The sequence below is a fragment of the Zootermopsis nevadensis genome, unplaced genomic scaffold, assembly GCF_977971745.1.
Source record: "Zootermopsis nevadensis isolate Lab colony 2312 unplaced genomic scaffold, Znev_1.0 Znev_ptg000024l, whole genome shotgun sequence".
Taxonomy (NCBI): domain Eukaryota; kingdom Metazoa; phylum Arthropoda; class Insecta; order Blattodea; family Termopsidae; genus Zootermopsis; species Zootermopsis nevadensis.
The window spans coordinates 17,436,691-17,455,287 of NW_028259156.1; the positions used below are offsets into that span (position 1 = coordinate 17,436,691).

The 18,597-nt window shown below is 37.8% G+C and overlaps 2 protein-coding genes and 1 long non-coding RNA gene across 14 annotated transcripts in view; 1 reads left to right on the forward strand and 2 right to left on the reverse strand.

Moving 5' to 3' along the window:
- The window catches only part of LOC110837590 (uncharacterized), an 83,310-nt gene that overhangs the window by 36,982 nt on the left and 27,731 nt on the right, over positions 1 to 18,597 (forward strand). Inside the window, exon 1 of one of the 6 annotated variants that reach the window (XR_015537010.1) lies at positions 9,145 to 9,159. The exons of 3 other annotated variants lie outside the window; for them this stretch is intronic. The gene's annotated coding sequence lies outside the window, so the exon portion shown is untranslated. Of the gene's footprint in view, positions 1 to 9,144; positions 9,160 to 9,247; positions 9,263 to 9,406; positions 9,428 to 18,597 lie in introns of those variants that run through there. 2 more of the 6 variants (XR_015537007.1, XR_015537005.1) reach the window with 2 other exon arrangements.
- LOC110837592 (uncharacterized) lies at positions 2,650 to 9,003 on the reverse strand. The gene is made up of 3 exons (XR_015537015.1): positions 8,859 to 9,003; positions 7,989 to 8,160; positions 2,650 to 3,379 (listed from the first exon to the last, which is right to left on the reverse strand). It is a non-coding gene; the product is annotated as an uncharacterized LOC110837592 (long non-coding RNA).
- The window catches only part of LOC110837589 (uncharacterized), a 29,121-nt gene continuing 22,854 nt past the window's right edge, over positions 12,331 to 18,597 (reverse strand). For all 7 annotated transcript variants that reach the window (XR_002545741.2, XR_015537003.1, XR_002545735.2 and 4 more), the window contains one exon: positions 12,331 to 12,671. Coding sequence is in view for 1 of the 7 variants with exons in the window: in XM_022079872.2 (XP_021935564.2) it covers positions 12,658 to 12,671 (14 nt within the window). In the remaining 6 variants the exon portion in view is untranslated. The remainder of the gene's footprint in view (positions 12,672 to 18,597) is intronic.

Genomic DNA, 18,597 nt, shown 5'->3' on the forward strand with positions numbered 1-18,597 from the left:
AGCACATAAGAATGATCTATGGGGGAATTTCAAGTATGCTTGTGATCTGTCACCACAACTCACTTCACATATCCAGCTCCACAGATTCAAATAGTTACCGCCATCAGACGTAAAACTACATGCAGAATTCGCGCAGCTGCCATGTTGTTGATTTATATTTAGTAAAAACGTCTTATCAATACTTTTATATATTTTGGATCTCCATTTCCGCAATATATTTCAGGATCTTGCAAATAATGACGCTACTCTATTTCCAACCCCACATACAGCTTATAGGCAGGCTTAAACAAATATTCATGTGTCGTGTTTATACTTTGGAAACATGCTGTAGATGTAAGGTCGATTGGTATAAAATATACCCACACACTGACCTGTCACGTATACGTCACGCCTCGTACTTCGATTGATTTCGGACCACGGCTCATTTCCAGTCCGTTTCCAAACTCTGAATTCTGCACCAAATCCAGTCCCAAACCACTACGCCAATCACCTGCAATTTTTCTCTTTCACTATCCCCCCTTTATTCATTTCTTTCTCTCTCACTCGTTCTCTTCTTCTTCCTCTCTCACGTTCCTTTCTGTCGCTTTATTCCTGCTCTGTGAAAAGGCTTAGTTTTGTTCTGTATTAGTAATATCGACTCTTGGGAGGAGTAACTTGGTTTTATGGGATCATAGCCGGACAGATATTACAATATGTTTACAAAATATGTATACACTCGAAAAACACCTCATCTTTTTTTTATTTATTTAGTCGATTTGTGTTATAGAAGAATCCTCTCGCTTTTAATGTTAGTGATTTAATTAACTAGTGGTCTTTGTTATGAATGTGATAGTCACTCAGATGGCCAAGAACCTTTCTGCCATTTATGGTAACAAGATATTCACTAGAACCCACCAGTGGCCTCTGTCTTTAATTCAAACCTTGTTTATTTAATATCCAATCACTCAGGCAGCGTAATTGCTTTGCTGTGAATCGATAATTTAAATATTTAGTATATTTTCAGCTAAGACAGTATGTATTAAAATAAATTTTATACCTAATTGTCATCAACATGCTTTGTTAACACACGAGTTTAGTTCAGCAATGTTTTGATCACCTGTTGTCGCTGTTCTTGTAATTATGGTTAGTGATATGATAACACCATTGCCATCTCTTTCTCTGAGAACAAAGCACGAAACGGTTATATTGTTCTGACTCCAGCATCATCATGTAAAGAGGGTTGGAGACTTTTTGTTCGGGTTTTCGAGATTTCTTGATTAGTTCTATAATTAACTATATAGCGCAGTGTCTATGACAGTTATAGACGTGAGAGTCAAGATTTGCTTAAGCGTTTCCATGCTACACACGATATATCTCGGCCATAAAATCTTTCTCGTCTGATTTATATTTATGTGTTTGATGCCAGTAAACGAGTGCTACCACATCTGAACCGTTAAGGCTAACTGTTCTTGGCTTTTCAACGCCGGAAATTATATGTTGTCGTAGTAGTATAATTATATGGATCAGAGCCTTTTTAAAAATAAGAACTCTTATGGAATCCGAAATTCTATTATCATGTTCAGAAAAGCCCGCAGTCCATCTCAGCCATCCTATTTCTTTAAGGTAATTCTAACATACTGAGCTTCTATTTATACCAAAATCATAAATTTGTCTCATTCCTTTATTGTTTCCATCCAAAATATTATATGCTGTTCTCATATGTTCGATGCATGCTAAATGTTCTGCCCATCCCATCTCATCCTCGTAATACTAATTGATAGAGAGGTTTCCTGTAATAAAAATCAGCATTGAAAGGGTTGAATGCAGAATGAGGTTTGTCTCTGAATTTTGCTACCAATTAGAAAAATGGTCTCCCGTCTCCCCACTTCGCATGAAATCCTACGTCTATTCAGTACCTAAAATAGTTATTTCATATACGAGAAAAGCAGTGCATTGCAATGTCTAGCTTTGGTTTGTCGTAGGTTTCCAAACAGCAAAGTCTGTTTCATAGAAAAGTTTTATTAAGGGAATGAGCGTTGTCTTAAGGGAAATAAAGAAATGTTGACAGTAACTACGGCCATGTTAATGTCTTTCAGCCCGACTCGAAACAAAAGTGAATCGTGTTCTGTCTCGCCGATTTCGACGTGAGAGGTGATAGGAAGGAAGTGTTAACTGTGTTAGCCCGGATAACATTTTGAAAAATGTTTTTTTTCGAGATTTTAATTGCATAACTTTGTTACACGAGTGTGCCTTGTTGTGACTTGAGATTGTGTGTCACTCAAGATGAAGTAAAATGTATGTACTTAGTTGTCAACATTTTTAAGAACTCCGCCTCAGGATTTGGCTAACAATTTTGAATAAGTGACGCTTCGCCACTGGGTCTTAGAGATGACAATAAATAAGTTGAAATTTCTAATGAGCTGTCCTTATAATTGCGCTCTGTTGAGACATCTTCCTGAATAGTTTTCCTCCAGTTTTAGCATCTAAATTTTCTTTCTCTCCATTTGTAGCTCGACATTTTTTTTACGAACATGAAGATCGCAAAGTAAGATTCAGTCTGTACCAAATTTTCTTAATTCATTTGTGAATATATGTTCCGTTTGGTGTTCTAATTAAATAGCGTGCACAAAGGATATTGTAAAATGTTAGTAAAATTAAGAAACGTGATGATATGTGAAAGAAATTAATTTATAGCTCCGTTTTTTTACAAAAACTTTGATAAAATAGAGTCAAGGACGAAACTGTAAGTTATAAAGTAATTTATGTTCCGCAAGAAGAATATTTTGATTTCCTTGTTCCGTGTTTTTGTTGCAAGTGAATTAAGATATAAAACAAAATAGAACAGAAAGTTTAATGTTTTTGTTGATGTGTGTGACGATTTTTTTTTAATAATTTATTAAACCCAATAAAATCTGTTTTCCTACCATCAGTTTGTGATCTCTTTCTGACTTTAATAACGCGGTGTCAGTATAAATTTACTATCTCCATCTGTTAAATGTTGGTAGTGTATTGAATTTTAACGTAAAAAACTAATGTTTAAAGTGTTTTGCATTACAGGTCCTTGCCAGTTATTTAATTTCGTGACATAATATAATATTACACAAGAATTTATCTTGCATATCGGTATATTTAAAACATAAATACTTAGTATAAATGTTATGATTCTTATGTCTTCCTGCAACCTGTGAGTACATGTTTGTATACTAAAATTAAATCCAGAAATTTTTCACGATTATATAAAAGCAGATATATGCATAAAAATGGATGATGAAAGATTGAATTATAAAAGAGATTTGGTCCTCTTCAAGTCCACGAAGTGGTGTCTAGATGGCGGCACATCTTGATGAACAAATCATGATATCACGTCATCCCGAACCTCTTGTATATACATTCTTTGACCCTGAAACAGATACATCAAAAATAAATCATTTAACGCCCGTGGACACACAAGGGTCAAATATATTTGATATTGTATTGTATTTATCATTGTCATTTCAAGCTTTATGGTAAGGACATCTGTAGCGACAAACGAATTAGGTGCAGTTTTAACAAAATAAAAACAATTTTATTTAAAACATTTTTGGGACTGAAAATATAGTCTTCTTGGCTAAAATGATGAATAACTTTGTTAAATTGTTTGTGTTAATCAAATGAATGAGCAAACGAACATGTGCATATCGTGTACTTGCCTTTGTTGATATTTTAATAATATTATACATTTTCCGCCCATATGGCACATATTCTTAGGATGGGTTTGAAACCAGTGGGGAAATGTATAAATATTTTAACTTGAATTGCCGTAATAGGACACGCCAATAAAGTTTGATACTACTTGAGGCAAAGAATAGTATAGAAAAATAACGATGTTCTACTTTATACATTATTTTTTCTTTTAAATAAACCACAAGTATTGACCGTAATAGAACACGCGGCAGTGCATGAAATAGTAAATATCATTTCGTTCTCTAAAATGTTGTGACAATGGTTGTTTCGTTATATCAAAATTATGCTAAGCCTTCGTCTATTCTGGTCCTGCGGGTTGTGAAACCACTTTCTCTCATTATTACAACAATTTGTAATAACAGCACAACAATGAAGAATGCCTTGAACAGAGTGTGCACATATATATATATATAATGAAAAACACATAAGGTTACAATGATACATTATTTATGTGACTCGAAGTGTTTAACCCAATCAACACTTAACACGAGTCGGTGTCTTTGAGACAGAAACACAAGTACCACAGTTAAGACAACTGTACCACGTGCTTTAAAGGAAAAGAAAGGCATGGAAATGTTGCACAAATGTTAATCTCAACAATTAAATATCTAATATGGCTTTTTAAAACCTCGTAGGTAAAGACAAAATTATGCATAAAATAAAACATGACTTTATCAACTCAGTAATTTACGTTATGTATTAAAGAGTTAATTAAGGTACATATTTAATCACGTTCGAATGTTTAATGGAAGGGGCGATATTTATCCACGGCTGCAGTACGTTACAAATGACGTCACTGTTATCAGACTCTTGTCAATTCATTCGTTGATAAATAAGCAATAACTATAATGGTGATTATTAGTGGTTTCCATGACGTAATTTGGCTTGATGTTACTGTGCCTCTGTAATTATATTTATTTGCATGTCCCTGCATTTATTTTTTACATTTGTATATTTCGTAAGTAATATTTTGACAAGAATACAATTCCTTAGTAACGATTTTTGCAGTACTTTTAATAGTAACGTCGATCTGATCAAACACGTTACAAAATGTAGATGGAACTAAAATCTGCAAATTTTTGTTTCACACATATTTAGATATGGCGAATATTTAAAGAACTACAGGGAAAAATAACTTTTCGTTACTTTCACTGTAATGTGTGAAGTTTTATTCGGCTAGATGCAAAAGCTTTACATTTTCAATACTTGATTTGAATCTTCAGTAAATGAATATCAAGGTTACTTTTGTATTCATATACGTAAAGAACGCATTAGGAAAATAAGTGCATTGTATCTGATTACTTTTTTCTATTGCACCACAGATGTAGAACACAGTACATACTGTGGTAGATACAAGTAGACAATAACATTCATGTCATAGTATACGCATGAGAATAAAGACATGTCTAACAGTTATGTCTAACACTGTTTTAGTTTGTGGTTTTATGAATTATGACGCTATGTACCCTTATAGGTGGTTATTGACCTTTTGGAGGAACCTACAGAATAGACATGACTTCTCCAATACTACATTTTCATTATAATACAGAATATTAACGTTGTTATTGATCTCCGTGTGATGTGTTCACGAAAGACGTGAACGGTGACCATTTGTAATACCTGCACTAACTAGATGGCTTCCTGAACCCGAAGGTTCATCATCGAATTAACCAAAGACCTCCACCGGACTCTTTTCTGGGCCAACAAAATCTAGTCACCTTCAACTCCTATCTCCCATAGATCCCACCTGACATTATCCTCCCATCTACGTCTAGGTCTCCCCAGCGGTCTCTTCCCTTCAGGTTTCCCAACCAATACCCGGTGCACATCCTGATCCGAGGCTTGGTTGCACTAGATACCCTAATTCACTAACTTATGATGCTGACGTATATAATAGTTTAGTTTATTAAAATGCATTCATTTCAATGATTCAGTGTGTGTATACTCATTCTTGGGAAACCCAGTATAATCCGTTATGCTGATGTATACGTCGAAAAGAGGGATGTATCGTGGATAAATTTTAATAAAGGAAACTGATCACATTAATTACGTACATACCAGAAGGAAATTCAGCAGTCATCGTCTCCCGTACACTCTGCGGCAGCCGCCATGAATCAGGCGATAGCCTCTGGGACATTTTGCGTTGCTCTGTGACTCAGCAGAGGTCACTGAATCGTCTGGCTTATTGTTCCTGTGAGGAAAGCTTAAGGGCACAGCTTCAGCAGGGGGATTCAGACGTAATACAATTGTGAAGATCAGAATGGACACCAGGAAGAGAAACGTCACAGATTTTGTCATGTTTCTCTTTCAGTGTTGTGTTAACCACGAGAAGAGCGTTGTTTGATGTAGACCTGTTACCTCTAGTTTCCGTCACACCAAAGAAGTTATTTAATATTGTGAAACGTGTTATCTGTCTCAGTGATAAAAATACAAAATTTGTACTTGCCGACAAATATTTGATGGAGAAATAAATCACTTCTATTCTGTGTAGCCTAAACTTGGATAAATGTTATGCACTACTCAGGATTTCTTCTTTTCTTCAACAAGCAAAGTATCAGAACTGCGTCGTAATTATATATGACCAAGGAAGTTGGTTAAGTTACAAATTTTAAGACAGAGGAAGCTGAGATTATCTTAAAACGTGTGACTTTAAAATATTTGAAGGTCATCAGCTGGCTATCTGTTATTATAATTAACCACAATTTGGAATGAATTGATGGCGTCGGTAGCGTTAAGACTTCCGGCCAGTGTGTTTTTGATAGAGCTGCAGGAAGTATAGACCCTGTTCTGTTGCGAAATTTATGCCCTGTTAATTAAGTCTATAATTACCGGAAATGTGATATATATATGCGTTGAGCGTTCTAATATTTTACTTAATAAATAGGAAACCAGGCGTTAGAATATCAATTGATAACGCAGTACTACTTAGGTGATTACTAATTTTTTAAAGCTGTTTTCTTACATCGCGGATATTTAGGTATTGCCCATTTTCTGTGCTACACACGACGTTTCGTGAGTCACCTGCACCCCGTCTTCAGGTAAATGGTTGTCATACTGAGAGATAAACAGGCTCCTTATTTATTTCGATATTAACTGTGGTAAAGTGGAGGCGAGGGTTGATAACAGAATTTTGATGGGGAATTCTTCTAGAAATCGACCACTGGGCAGACCAAGAAGGGGATGGGAGGATAATATAAAGATGGATCTTAGGGAGGTGGGCTGCGGGGATGGTAAATGGATGGAGTTGGCTCAGGATCGTTGCCGGTGGCGGGCTTTGGTTTCGTCGGTGTTGGACCTGCGGGTTCTGCTACCAGGGAGTGAGTTAGTTTGACTGGATCGAACCCGTAACCCTTAGAATAATGGCAGGGTTGAGTGTTATAGTGTTTCGACTGCAGCCACTCGTAATAACACTCAGCGAAAGTCTTAATTAGATTTAACTTCCGAAAGTAATGTATTTAAAATATGCACAAAACTGTAGATAATGTCCAACTTAACTGTGATGTAATGAATCAACCATTGTAACGAATGTTTAGAGAAAAATTGGCTATTTTCTGTATTGTAAGAGACTGGTGTCGAAAATTACATGATTTAGTGAACTATGATTATAATACGCCTATATGTCTTAGTGAAAATGTTAAACTTTTTACTTATGGGGATCTGTGTTAATTGACTTTAATTTTTAAATTTCGACATGGTGGAAGTAGGATCCTTCTGTCTCCTCATCACCTTCTTCATCTTCTTTCACGCTTCACGCATTCTTGCATCTACAACTGATCTTTCCATCTTTTCTTTACGCTTACCTGTAACGAAGCATCCAGCTCCTCAGGGAAATTTAATGACTTAGATGAAATGGAATAGCAGTAACTTGATACCATACAGTATTCTTAAGAATATAATTTATATTCCTGCTTCACTTCCAGAAAATATTCTCCTCATTTAGACAAATAGCTTTTATCCTTAAGACGGCTGTCTTCTGGGTTGTTGCGCTGTGCAATCTGCTGGAAGTTCACCGACGTTCCATAGGTGCCTGCTGCCTACATCATCAGGGCGATGAGTGCCCTGATTATGGAGGTAATACGCTTATCTGAAGCGCCTGTCGTAAATTTCTACAAGACTGCACTGTTCAGTATCCCAAAAGACAGTCGTCTTCATACTCGCCGCCGTGAGAACCTGAAATCTCGCTGTGTAGCCTCTTTACTTCCAGAGCGCCCTTTTCAACAAAAGCGTTTTCACTTCAAAAAAACAATTCTATCCCTGCTACTGAAATGCCTTAAACGTGTTCTTGCCTGCCGGGTTTCTTTTCCCCTGATTGTTAGACGCATCTTCCATTCACTCGTCGACACCATTGCTTTCTTCTGGTGGCGAGGCCTCCTAAGACAACTTTAGGGTTGGCGTACATGACGGGTGTCATGGCTATTAGAATCAGCAGCTCCACCCAATATACCCACCGCATAGTTTCTAGAACAGATCAAGAAATACCACAACATGGAGACGCTCGCGTATTCGTTGTTGAAACCTCGCTGACCGACGCATTCAAACACGTTCGAAGAGTATGGAAAAAATGAAATAAATACGCAGAGAAAATGGGGACGAGTATACTAGCGAACCAGTGAATAATATAATTCGAAACTTAGCAGCCTTTTGTATTCAGAAGGCACTAGGTTCTGTACTTGGCTCGTTGTTTCTTGATGGCAGGATGATTTTAAATTGGACCTTGAAGAAGTATATGTGAATATATGGACTTTATTCAACAGGCACTTGATATAATCTAGTAATGGATTCCTATGAAAAGGTTAATGGAACTTCTATGTCCACAAAGAGTGGATATTATTTTACCGTTTGAGTGACTGTCGGTTTCTCAAGAAGGACCCTGATTCATATTAGGTTAAAATTAAATATTGTTAAGCTGTTCGTTATGTAACTCACTTAAGTCAAAATATCATCCTAAACACCTTTTTTGGCCATAGAGCTGTATAACACAATTGGACGTACACGATACTGACTCTCAGACACAGGTATTGCATTTTGTAAGTTATAATATCGATGTATTTTAATACAATGGACATGTAGATTTAGAGTATTATGATTTATTGATTCGTGATATAAATTTCCAACACCCTTCCCTGCACCTGCTGTAACCCACACTGCGTACTCACAGAGAAATCTGGTAGTGACAACTTGGTTACAAATTTGAAGCACTAAACTGAACGACTGATGAGTGGAGACTAAACGGAAACGCTGTTGTCCGGGCGACGGAAGAGCAACGAGGCACTTGAACACAGGATGCGGGAAATTGTCATTGGGACGTGAGCCTCTTGACTCCCATCAACTCCATTACTGTATTGGGTAATCTGATTGCAACAAAAGACGATCACACTCCGCATGTTTCCTGCTTGGTTAACTTTTTATACCACGTAGAGCATTGAACAGGAAGAAAACAGGGAAGAAGGAGGAAACGTAAGTGAATAAGAAGAAGAAGATTAAGGACTGCTGAATGCAGGGGAGGAGCAGAATCGAAGATCTGGATTGTTTTATTTTGGGTTACGACACCTGTAATCTTGTAAGTGATCAGCGACGTTTCGAACGAACGTGTCGCCTCCATCTTCGAGGTCTTATATTCGTACATGGCACATCTGACATCTGTTAACACTCACCCCCATCTAGTGCCCAGGTCAAGAGTTAGGATCTGTACTAGCTCTCCCTCCAAGCGCCGACGTGGAGTATAGTGAGTGAGCTTTACTTTTTATGTAAAACAGTTTCTGTGCATATTTTATTTTAAAATGTATACTGTAAAACGTAACTTCAACCCTTTTAAACTTCGAAAAAAGTTGTATCCTATTGATTTTCATACATTTGTAGGGCACAGAATATTGTACATAAAATCTAGAAACAGTTTATAAAATTGTTTGCTTTAGATTAGTCACAGATACATCTGCACTCTAAACGGCATATATATTTTGTTTTAAATCTTTTCTGTGTAATTAGAGGTAAAATTGGAGTATGAGTAATGTTAAAAATGCGTCAGTGAATTACAAATAAAAATTGAGATTAGATAGAGTTAGTGCGCTAACACGTCGATGCTATAAATTAATTAGACTCTGAAGATTTCCGTCTTCTGGGTTGTTGCGCTGTGTAGTCTGGTCGATGTTAACCAACGTTTCAGAGGTCATACTCACCGCTGTGAGAACCTCAAGTCTTACTTACTTAGACTCTATTACATATTTGGTAAGACAAGAAGGAAAATGAAGCCTTCTGCGTGGTCCGACGGAGAAATGATACCGTATCTCGAAATATTTGTATGTCAATAGACAGAAGAGGCGTCTTTATTATTCTTGCAGGAAGAAGGAGATTAGGGAGTTTGTAATCGTAAAACTTATGAACGGAAGAGTATCTTCTAACCAAAAAGAAAAAAATACTTATCTTACATGTAGTGGAAATTGTCGCCTGCGTCACAACGTATATGAAATTATGTGGGTGTGTCTACAGGTATGAACAGAAGTGCGTCATGATGTAATTCCCCTTAAATATCAGTAAACCATAGTCAGGATAGATTTCAGGTTGTCACAAGTGCGAGTACAAAGATGTCTTCTGTCTTCCGGGTTCTTACGCCGTGTAGACTTTTAGAAGTTTGCTGTCTCCATCATCGGGGTGATGAGTAATGAGACTAAAAGGCGCAACAATCAAGCAGACAGTGATATTCAAATTATAGTCAACTCATTTTTATATTATTAGTAATGGAATATTTGTACATTTTTCCTCTCGTTCTTAGTAACATCGCTAATACAAATAGTGAAAATAATGGGTAAAAAGAACAGCGTTGTCTTACAATAGGATTAGTTTCTTTAGTCACATTTTGCCTAATACAAAAATTGAACAGAGCATGAGCAAGGAATCCAGAATTCACAGCGCACACAGTGCAGATGACCTGCAGGGCACCGGCTTTCAAATCAAGATATTCTTGCTACTGCGCCAGTATTCGTTAGGTACCTGATATCAGACGCCTGCGACCTGAATAAGGTACCTTCGTAAATTTCTTCAGTATTTCCAGGTGAATTCCAGGGTAGAAATTTTAAGCAAGCCGTGACTGTCACCTTCCATGATTGTTTGCGCCATCTCGAGTATTTAAAGTAGCTCGAACAACTTTGTCAAGTAACCAAATAATCAAAAGGATGCTGATCGAGATGTAGGGGTCCATACTTTTATTCGGGACGAATTTTCTTTGAATATGGTCCAACTTTTCGACCGCATTGGCAATGTTACTTTTCCTCCGACGACTGCCGGTATAAGACATTGAAACAGACTAGAATTATTTTCCGATATCATTAGGTACTATACCATCTGTGTAGTTGGAAGGGAGTCGTTAAATAACACGTAAACCGACCAGTAACATTCTCAGCCATCCTTTAAGCATTCTCCAGTCGCAGCCTGGTGACGCAAAATGCACTTAAGTTTCAAATTTGGAACAGTGCTTATCGTGGTACTTACCCCGGACCGAACCTGGCTCCAAGTGAAGACCTTGCGGCACTGCCCTGAAGAATCTCGTCGGTACCCTTGCTGACAGCGGGTAGGAACGCGAATGATGTGATTCCAATGCAATGTGTAGCATTGTGCAGCGTGGGAAAGTAACACTAAGCACATAAGTGTCGTTAGCTGCATTCTGAGATAGTGAGTTTGACAGTGTCACTAAGAGCCGCGCGTTTTTATAGGCCAGCGAAACATTATCTGTCTACAAAACTGCCAGTAAGTTCTTCTTGGAGGTGTAATAAAGTTACGTAACTATGGTCGCTAGGTATAACATTGTAAAGATAAGACTGGAAAGTGTACTCCAGTGGAGTACGCATATTTCCAAACTCGTTCTTTACCAGTTCGCACAAGCCATAGATTTTAACCAAATATGTCGTTGATAATAAGGCTGTTAAGACTGCAGATAAACTACATAGGGAACGAAATTGATTTTCGTTGTGTTCCTTCTCGTTTGCTGCATAAAAATTAAACATTACAATTTATACAAGTGCAGTTTATCTTTCGTTATGTATGGGCGTGAAACATGGCGTCTCATCAAGGGAAAAGCGCAGACCGAGTGTGTATGACGGTCCCCAGCTTCAGTACTTCAGCCTTGAAGATGGAGACAGTATGTTTCTCCTAAATGTTACGATCTACCTACGAGTCTACATACAGTCACAACCCAAACGAACATTTTCACCATTTGACAATCCATGAGTGTAGCTAATCATATTTCATTTAAACATTCTTTCTTTCTTTCTTTCTTTCTTTCTTTCTTTCTTTCTTTCTTTCTTTCTTTCTTTCTTTCTTTCATATAGTCTGAAGAGAATATTTCGTCTGACTTTATGTATATTGATATTTGTCTTCTGGGTTGTAATGTCTTGTGGACTTTTAGGTAGATACCAACGTTTCAGACGAACCTGCTGTCTCCGTTTTCAGACTTGAAGTACAATAACATGTTTTCTGAAAGATTGATGTCATCGACAGTAATGAATTTCGTACGCGACGTGTGTAATTTTAAGTGTATAAAAGTTACTCAAATTATTTGCAAATATTTATCATGTCCAAACACTGCAATTCTGATACCTGTAATTCCTGATAAACTTTATGTAGGGATAAAACAGGTGGGGATGTCAGCGTATATTTTGTTTATATGATACACAAAATGAAATAGGCTGTTTTACATACATTTAAAGTGTTCATTAGAGTAAAGTGGCCTTAGAAATGAATATAGTATAGGCCTTTTGAGAAATTCAGTCAGCACAATTTGGTACAATGTTCATAATATCAACTAATATTCTTGTAGGTTATCAGTATAATTGTTTCTTTGAGAACGAAAATTAGGACCCAGTATGGAATGATGAATTGTACAATTAATTTTAAGAAAAGAGGCAAAACATTTCGTTCTGCCTTAATCTTGGCATCATCTTCTGCCTGCCTCATATTGTAAGCCTATTCTTGGGACCCTGAAACAAAAAGAAATACAGTATAAATTTTAAGGTTTTCACGGCAGTGTGAACATCCTTGATCTTCTGGGTTGTTGCGTCACATAGGATTTTGACCGTGAATTAAAATTTCAGAGGAACATACTGCCTCCATCATCAGTCCTTTACAGTCCATTACTTTATTCTGTAATAAAATATTTACTGTCTCACCTGTAGTGACGTGTTCCCCTCGAAAATAAATTTGTCTAGGCCCAAAATAAAATCAACCCATCTTAGGGGTCCTATATACAAATTTGCACCGTCCGGATGAATCCATCCTGTATCCTACATGACATGTTCGTGCTTTCTGACAAGGAGCACGAACCAAATGCGTTGGATGTACTTTCTTGCTTCCCCACACGAAGCCCACAACACAAACGACCAGTATCACCATGACAATAACCACTTTGTTTTCTGCCATTACAAATCACAGTACAAACGTTTACTTCCACGATTCAAATGAGTGTGTGATGCCACCGGTAGAGTCATGACAGCGCATGTAAAGGATATGACAGCCGAACCTCTTCCTTCCTTACTTACGCAAGATGTTATTTTAAACCAGCTTTCCTCGTTTCCTCTAAGAGACATATCACGACTTTGTTATAATTTCCGTGTGTCTGTTACCCTGTAACATTTGATAAGATCGACGTATTTTAAATAAAATTAGGTCGAACTTCGTGCCTCTGGGTCAGTGTTCCTCGACCGGTGTGCCGTCAAAAGTTTCAGGTGTCCCACGATTTTTGAAAAAGAAATTGTAGACACACACCGGTTCATCATCAGTGGTTTTATTCGACATGTGGCATGATTTTGTTTTCATATGTCTGATTCGTTTGGAGCTTTGAATTTATGATGGTCATGTACATTTTCGTACTCCCTTTTCGTGAAGCGAAATTTTGTGGTGTGCCATCATGTGTCTTTGGAAAATCATGGTGTGCCGCAGGAGAGAAAAAATGTGTTGCGGAACACTGCACTACACAATGCCTAGTCTTTGAACATTTTAATTCCAGAATATCAGTAATGCCAACATTGCGACAGTGCAAACTTAGGAGATGGGAGCGAAATAAATACATCTCAGTACTGGATCCTGAAATTGTGTGTGGCAGTTTATCTTCAATAAGATGCAATTTTATTCCCTGTATTATTCTGTAGAACGTTAGACAACATCGGGGCCTCGATATTTAACTTCGGTTTTGATTGCGATATCTTATCTGATGAGTAGCAGGAACGTGTATTTTTAAAAATTATTCATAGAAATAACAATTGTATAATTAGTAGTTTATAAAATCTCTCTGCCGCACGATATAGGCTGAATTATTTTAAAGAAATTGGGTGTCATAAATTCTTCTCAGAACTTATTCTTACTTAACTGTGGTGTGTGTTTATGTTTTGATATTCGTATGTAAGTAGTTTCCATTACCACGTGCCTTAACATAGAAACGCATAAATCAAATACATTTTACCTAATTTAATTGCGAATGTTGGAAACATGGGTTCTGTTTCTCGACTAATATTTTTAAAGGTAAACTTAGTGACTGGCAGTTTTTCTTCAGTTAAACATGAAATAACTTTGTAATAACAAAAGAAGTATTTAAACACATAAATACGTCATTAACATTACTTTACGTTACATTTTTTATGTATTAAGTAATTGCACTTCTACTCACTTAAAGGTCACTTAATGGCTTAAATTAAGAATTTGGAGATTTATAGAGATACATTGGAGGACGTATTTAGTGTATTGCTGTCTGACATCGACAAAGGCTTCCTATGATTTTTTTTTTAAATTACGCCTGTAAGTTCTTTAGTTGAAGGAATGTTAGATTTAATTTGTTACTTAGCAACTTAGTCTTACTTTCTTTCTCTCTCTAGGTTATTCTTTCCAAACAAAGTAGAAGTCTTGTACATGCGAAGACTTGACGTAAATAAGGCATTGTTCTTATTAAGAACGATAGCCCATGTGTGTATGAAAGTTGTGCAAACCAGAGGCAACGTAAATCGGGGAACTTCTTTACTCTACCGGGTGGATAGTTTGTCGTTCAATCGACTTCCAGCGATTTATCGGCGGTAATGGCTCCACATCTGTCCGGGAATTCCGTCAGCTCTGCGTAACTTAGACTGTAAATAAATTGCGCAACCTGTATAATACCTTCTGAAGAGTAGCAAAGAACCCTAGATACCTACTCTTGTGCACTTCAAACACTTGTCTGCATTGCCCATGTGATTCCCGCTTGAATCCTTCACTGCAAGGTTTCCCGTTGCTGGAATTTGGCGCTGAGATTATGAAAGCAAATCCTCCCACAGGAGCTCCTAGCGCCAAAAGCATGGCTGTCACAGCCACAAGCAATCGGTCCCACAGCATTTACTCTACCGACGGAATGCATGTTACGACAGATGCTTTTCCTAGACGAACTCGTAAAATGTTTTTTTCTTTTACTGGAGCGTGATTCAGGTCACCTCACTGACTGCGATAGTTTGGGACGTGTCAGGTAAACATCGCCATAAAATTCTAACTGAATTACAAGGAGTCTTCCTTGAAACGCTGATAATATTTTACTGCCCAAGAAATTGCTTACTGTTATGGGACACGAAGTTTCATTACCATGTTCATAAAAGCCCTATTCTGAACGAGATCAATCCAGTCCACGACGTCAAAATGGATATACGCCTTAGATCCAGTTTAATATTATTATCTCTTTTATATGTAGATCTCCCAGGCGTTTTCTTATTTTGAAAATTTCCAAACAATCTCTCCCATACATTTCTTAGTTTACTATATGTTGTACATTTTCCGCCAGTCTCATTTATTAGGCGAAGAATAACAGTTGTAAAGTTCTTCATTACATAATTTTCTTCGTTATACTCTTACTTCGTTCTCCTTGAGTCCAGGGTCTTCCCCGGTACATTTTCTTCAAAATAAATCTAAACATTTCTCGCTTAAGAGTGCCTGCGTAGTGCAAATTGATCCAAGTTTAATCGTGCAAGACTCTGCATTCTTAATATTAACGATCTTGTAAAAGAAAATGAATATTATATTATTCCGTAAATTTTATACGGTGAACATAAAATAAGTCACTTTTTCTAAACCGTTCGTTAGTAACACTTTTGAGGAACATACTGCTCCCATTTTCAAGGCTGAAGTCCGCACGACTTTGCAATATTAACATCAACGTCGTGAGAATCTCATTTCTCATTAATAAAGTAAATTGTGGGTCTTCATTTGAATCTACAGCCATTGTTTCTATGGTAAATATAATGCACGTAAATAAAATGTTGTGGGTTGGGACCAGTATTTTTTACAAGAAACCTTATAATGTTCTTATAATTTATTGGAGGAGACAAAACCGACAGACACGCGAACACACGATACTACAACCCACAATCTCCCTGCATAAATGCTTAAGACGGATATCAATTTTTTCACATTATACTAAATCCTATTGAACGACAGACTATGCATGTTCTTAGCGTAACATTATCCCAACACATACCTTCAAAATGGCTGCTATATTTCTACTTCAGCCTATCCACTACTTTCTCCAACTGTTCCAGACCTCTGGTATACTTTCCTGCAAGTCCCCTTATAGTACCTTTCTCCCTTCGGGCATTGAGGCCTTACAGGTGCGTCCAAGATGTTGCGAGGATCGGAGGTAGTGGTGGACACTTCAAGTGTTACACGAAAGCTGCTAAGGGACTCCTTTGTTATCACCAACACAACAAATATAATTGCACAAAACATTCGGAATATCATTCTTAGAAACTCGAAACAATTTAATTACTTTGCGAATTTTAGTACACCGTCAGGTAGCTTTACTAGTGTCTTTGCAGCATTTAAGTCGATGTTATTTAAGCTATCTTTGTACTATTATCCGATACTGTGAAGGTTTTATGTTTTGTCGCCATGTTTATGACGTAATTATCTGCAAACGGAAATAAAATGGCGAGTCAGTGGTTGGACACCTTCCGTTTTCCTGTTTCGGCTTTCTAGTATAGTACTTCCTGTCTCAAGACTCGCAGCTCTCCCTGATATAATGTTTAAAATCAAATTTTATAATGTCCCTTTTAGCCCTATAAATTTCTGGTCATATCAGTTACAAGCACTAAAATGGAAGTGTTGTTTCTCTTCTAGCTGTTAAGAATTATATTTGCAATCAGCGAAGTGATACGTTACGATCTGCGACATTCCCTTCTCTTGCAACTCCATTCAGGAGTGTTTGCCAAGTACAACTTATAAATTCTTTTGAAATCATCGTTAAAGCTTCCAGTTATCAAACAGACAGTGTTTTGAAGTACATAGAGAACGTCGTAGACGAGTGGTTAGCACTTCTGCTTCGCATGCTGAAGAACACGGCTTCAAATCTCGGTCCGTTAAGTGTTTATCTTGACTGAAGTTGTCTGTGGTTTTCCTCAGACCCACCAAGCAAGTGTTGGGATGGTGCCTTTAAATTAGGCCACTGTCCCTTCCTTCCTTATAGGCTACTTCTCGATTCCGTATTTTTATTATCCCATCGTTCAACGCGAAAAAGTCTGAGCTCCTGACAGCGTCATTAAATATGTCAAAGTAAATAATATTTGGTGAAGAGATCGAGTTACGAAGCCACGTTTTCTTATTTTCCGTTTTAGACTAATTATTCTTTCCTACTACAGTTATTCTGCTCACAATTTTAAAAAATACTTTCAGCCTCACGGCCCGTGTGCAACCCTCAGCTTCCTCTCACCTGTAAAGTAAAGTTTGTCCCGCTACGTGCCATACACCTGTATCAGACTCAATATAATTCTTTACACCTTCCTCGTGGATCTCGTCTTTCACCGGACGGACATCGTCCTGGGGCCTGAATGAAGTTCCTTCCCGAATTTGAATTCACGGATTCCGTGCGTACATTTTCCGGACACAAGATGCTCATGATGGCCGCCATGTCCTTGACGTCACAGATACAACACTTGGCCACCAGAGCCAAGCACAGTAGAACAAGAACTAGGTACATTAACCGGGAAATCGCACACAGTAATTTTGCCATTCCGATTTGTCTGTCACTGATATCTGTGTCAGCATGTCCACTGTCAGCACGTCGACATGTGCGGTCAGCGATATTGTGTTGTTTCATCAGTAAATACGTGACACCATACACAAGCCCATGGTTCCACGTATATTCAGAGATCATCATGATTCATTTTGCTATAACTGTACAGGTTTCTTAAAAGAAATCGACTTCATTATGGAACTACCGCCGTGAGAAACTCCAATCCTACTTCCTTCTTCCATAACAGTGGTATGAAGGGAGGGGTTTGGTTGGTTGCTCACCTGTCCACACCTTCCTGCACACCCCTTTGTGTAGCCTCATACCCGGACCGCACGTATTTCCAGATCGGTAGGGAGCACGTATCATCAAGTGATAAACGGCCAGGGTCGTGCTGGTAATCGCGGGAGTGGGTGTCGAAGCCTCGGAGAGAACATTGATGCTGTTTTCGGATTGGACGCCGACAAAGACCATCACCAAAAGAGCCACAGACAAAATTATGCATGCCATCGGGGTGTTCGACAGTTCCACGAATAAAACGTCGTTACAAACTGCATGTGCTGTCAAGAAATTATTGAAAGTCGCCCGCGTGTGAAGTGACCCACAGCCGGTTTATCTGCACGGCACGTAGTCCAGAGAAAGGGTCACTGAGCCTGGCCATTTGACACTGCTCAAGGACTCCAGATACAGTTGTGACGCAGAAGATATGGCGCGTGCACTTGTTTACTGTGCCCATATTTGAAAGGAAGGCAGAAAGAATGAGAAAATTTAAAAATGAGAAATAAGGCAAACGTAATGACACGGAATTGAAAAGAAAAAGATGGGGAGAAAGAGGGAAGAAAAGACAATTAAAGAAAGGAGAGAAATGAGGAAAGAACGCTTGAGAAAGGTGG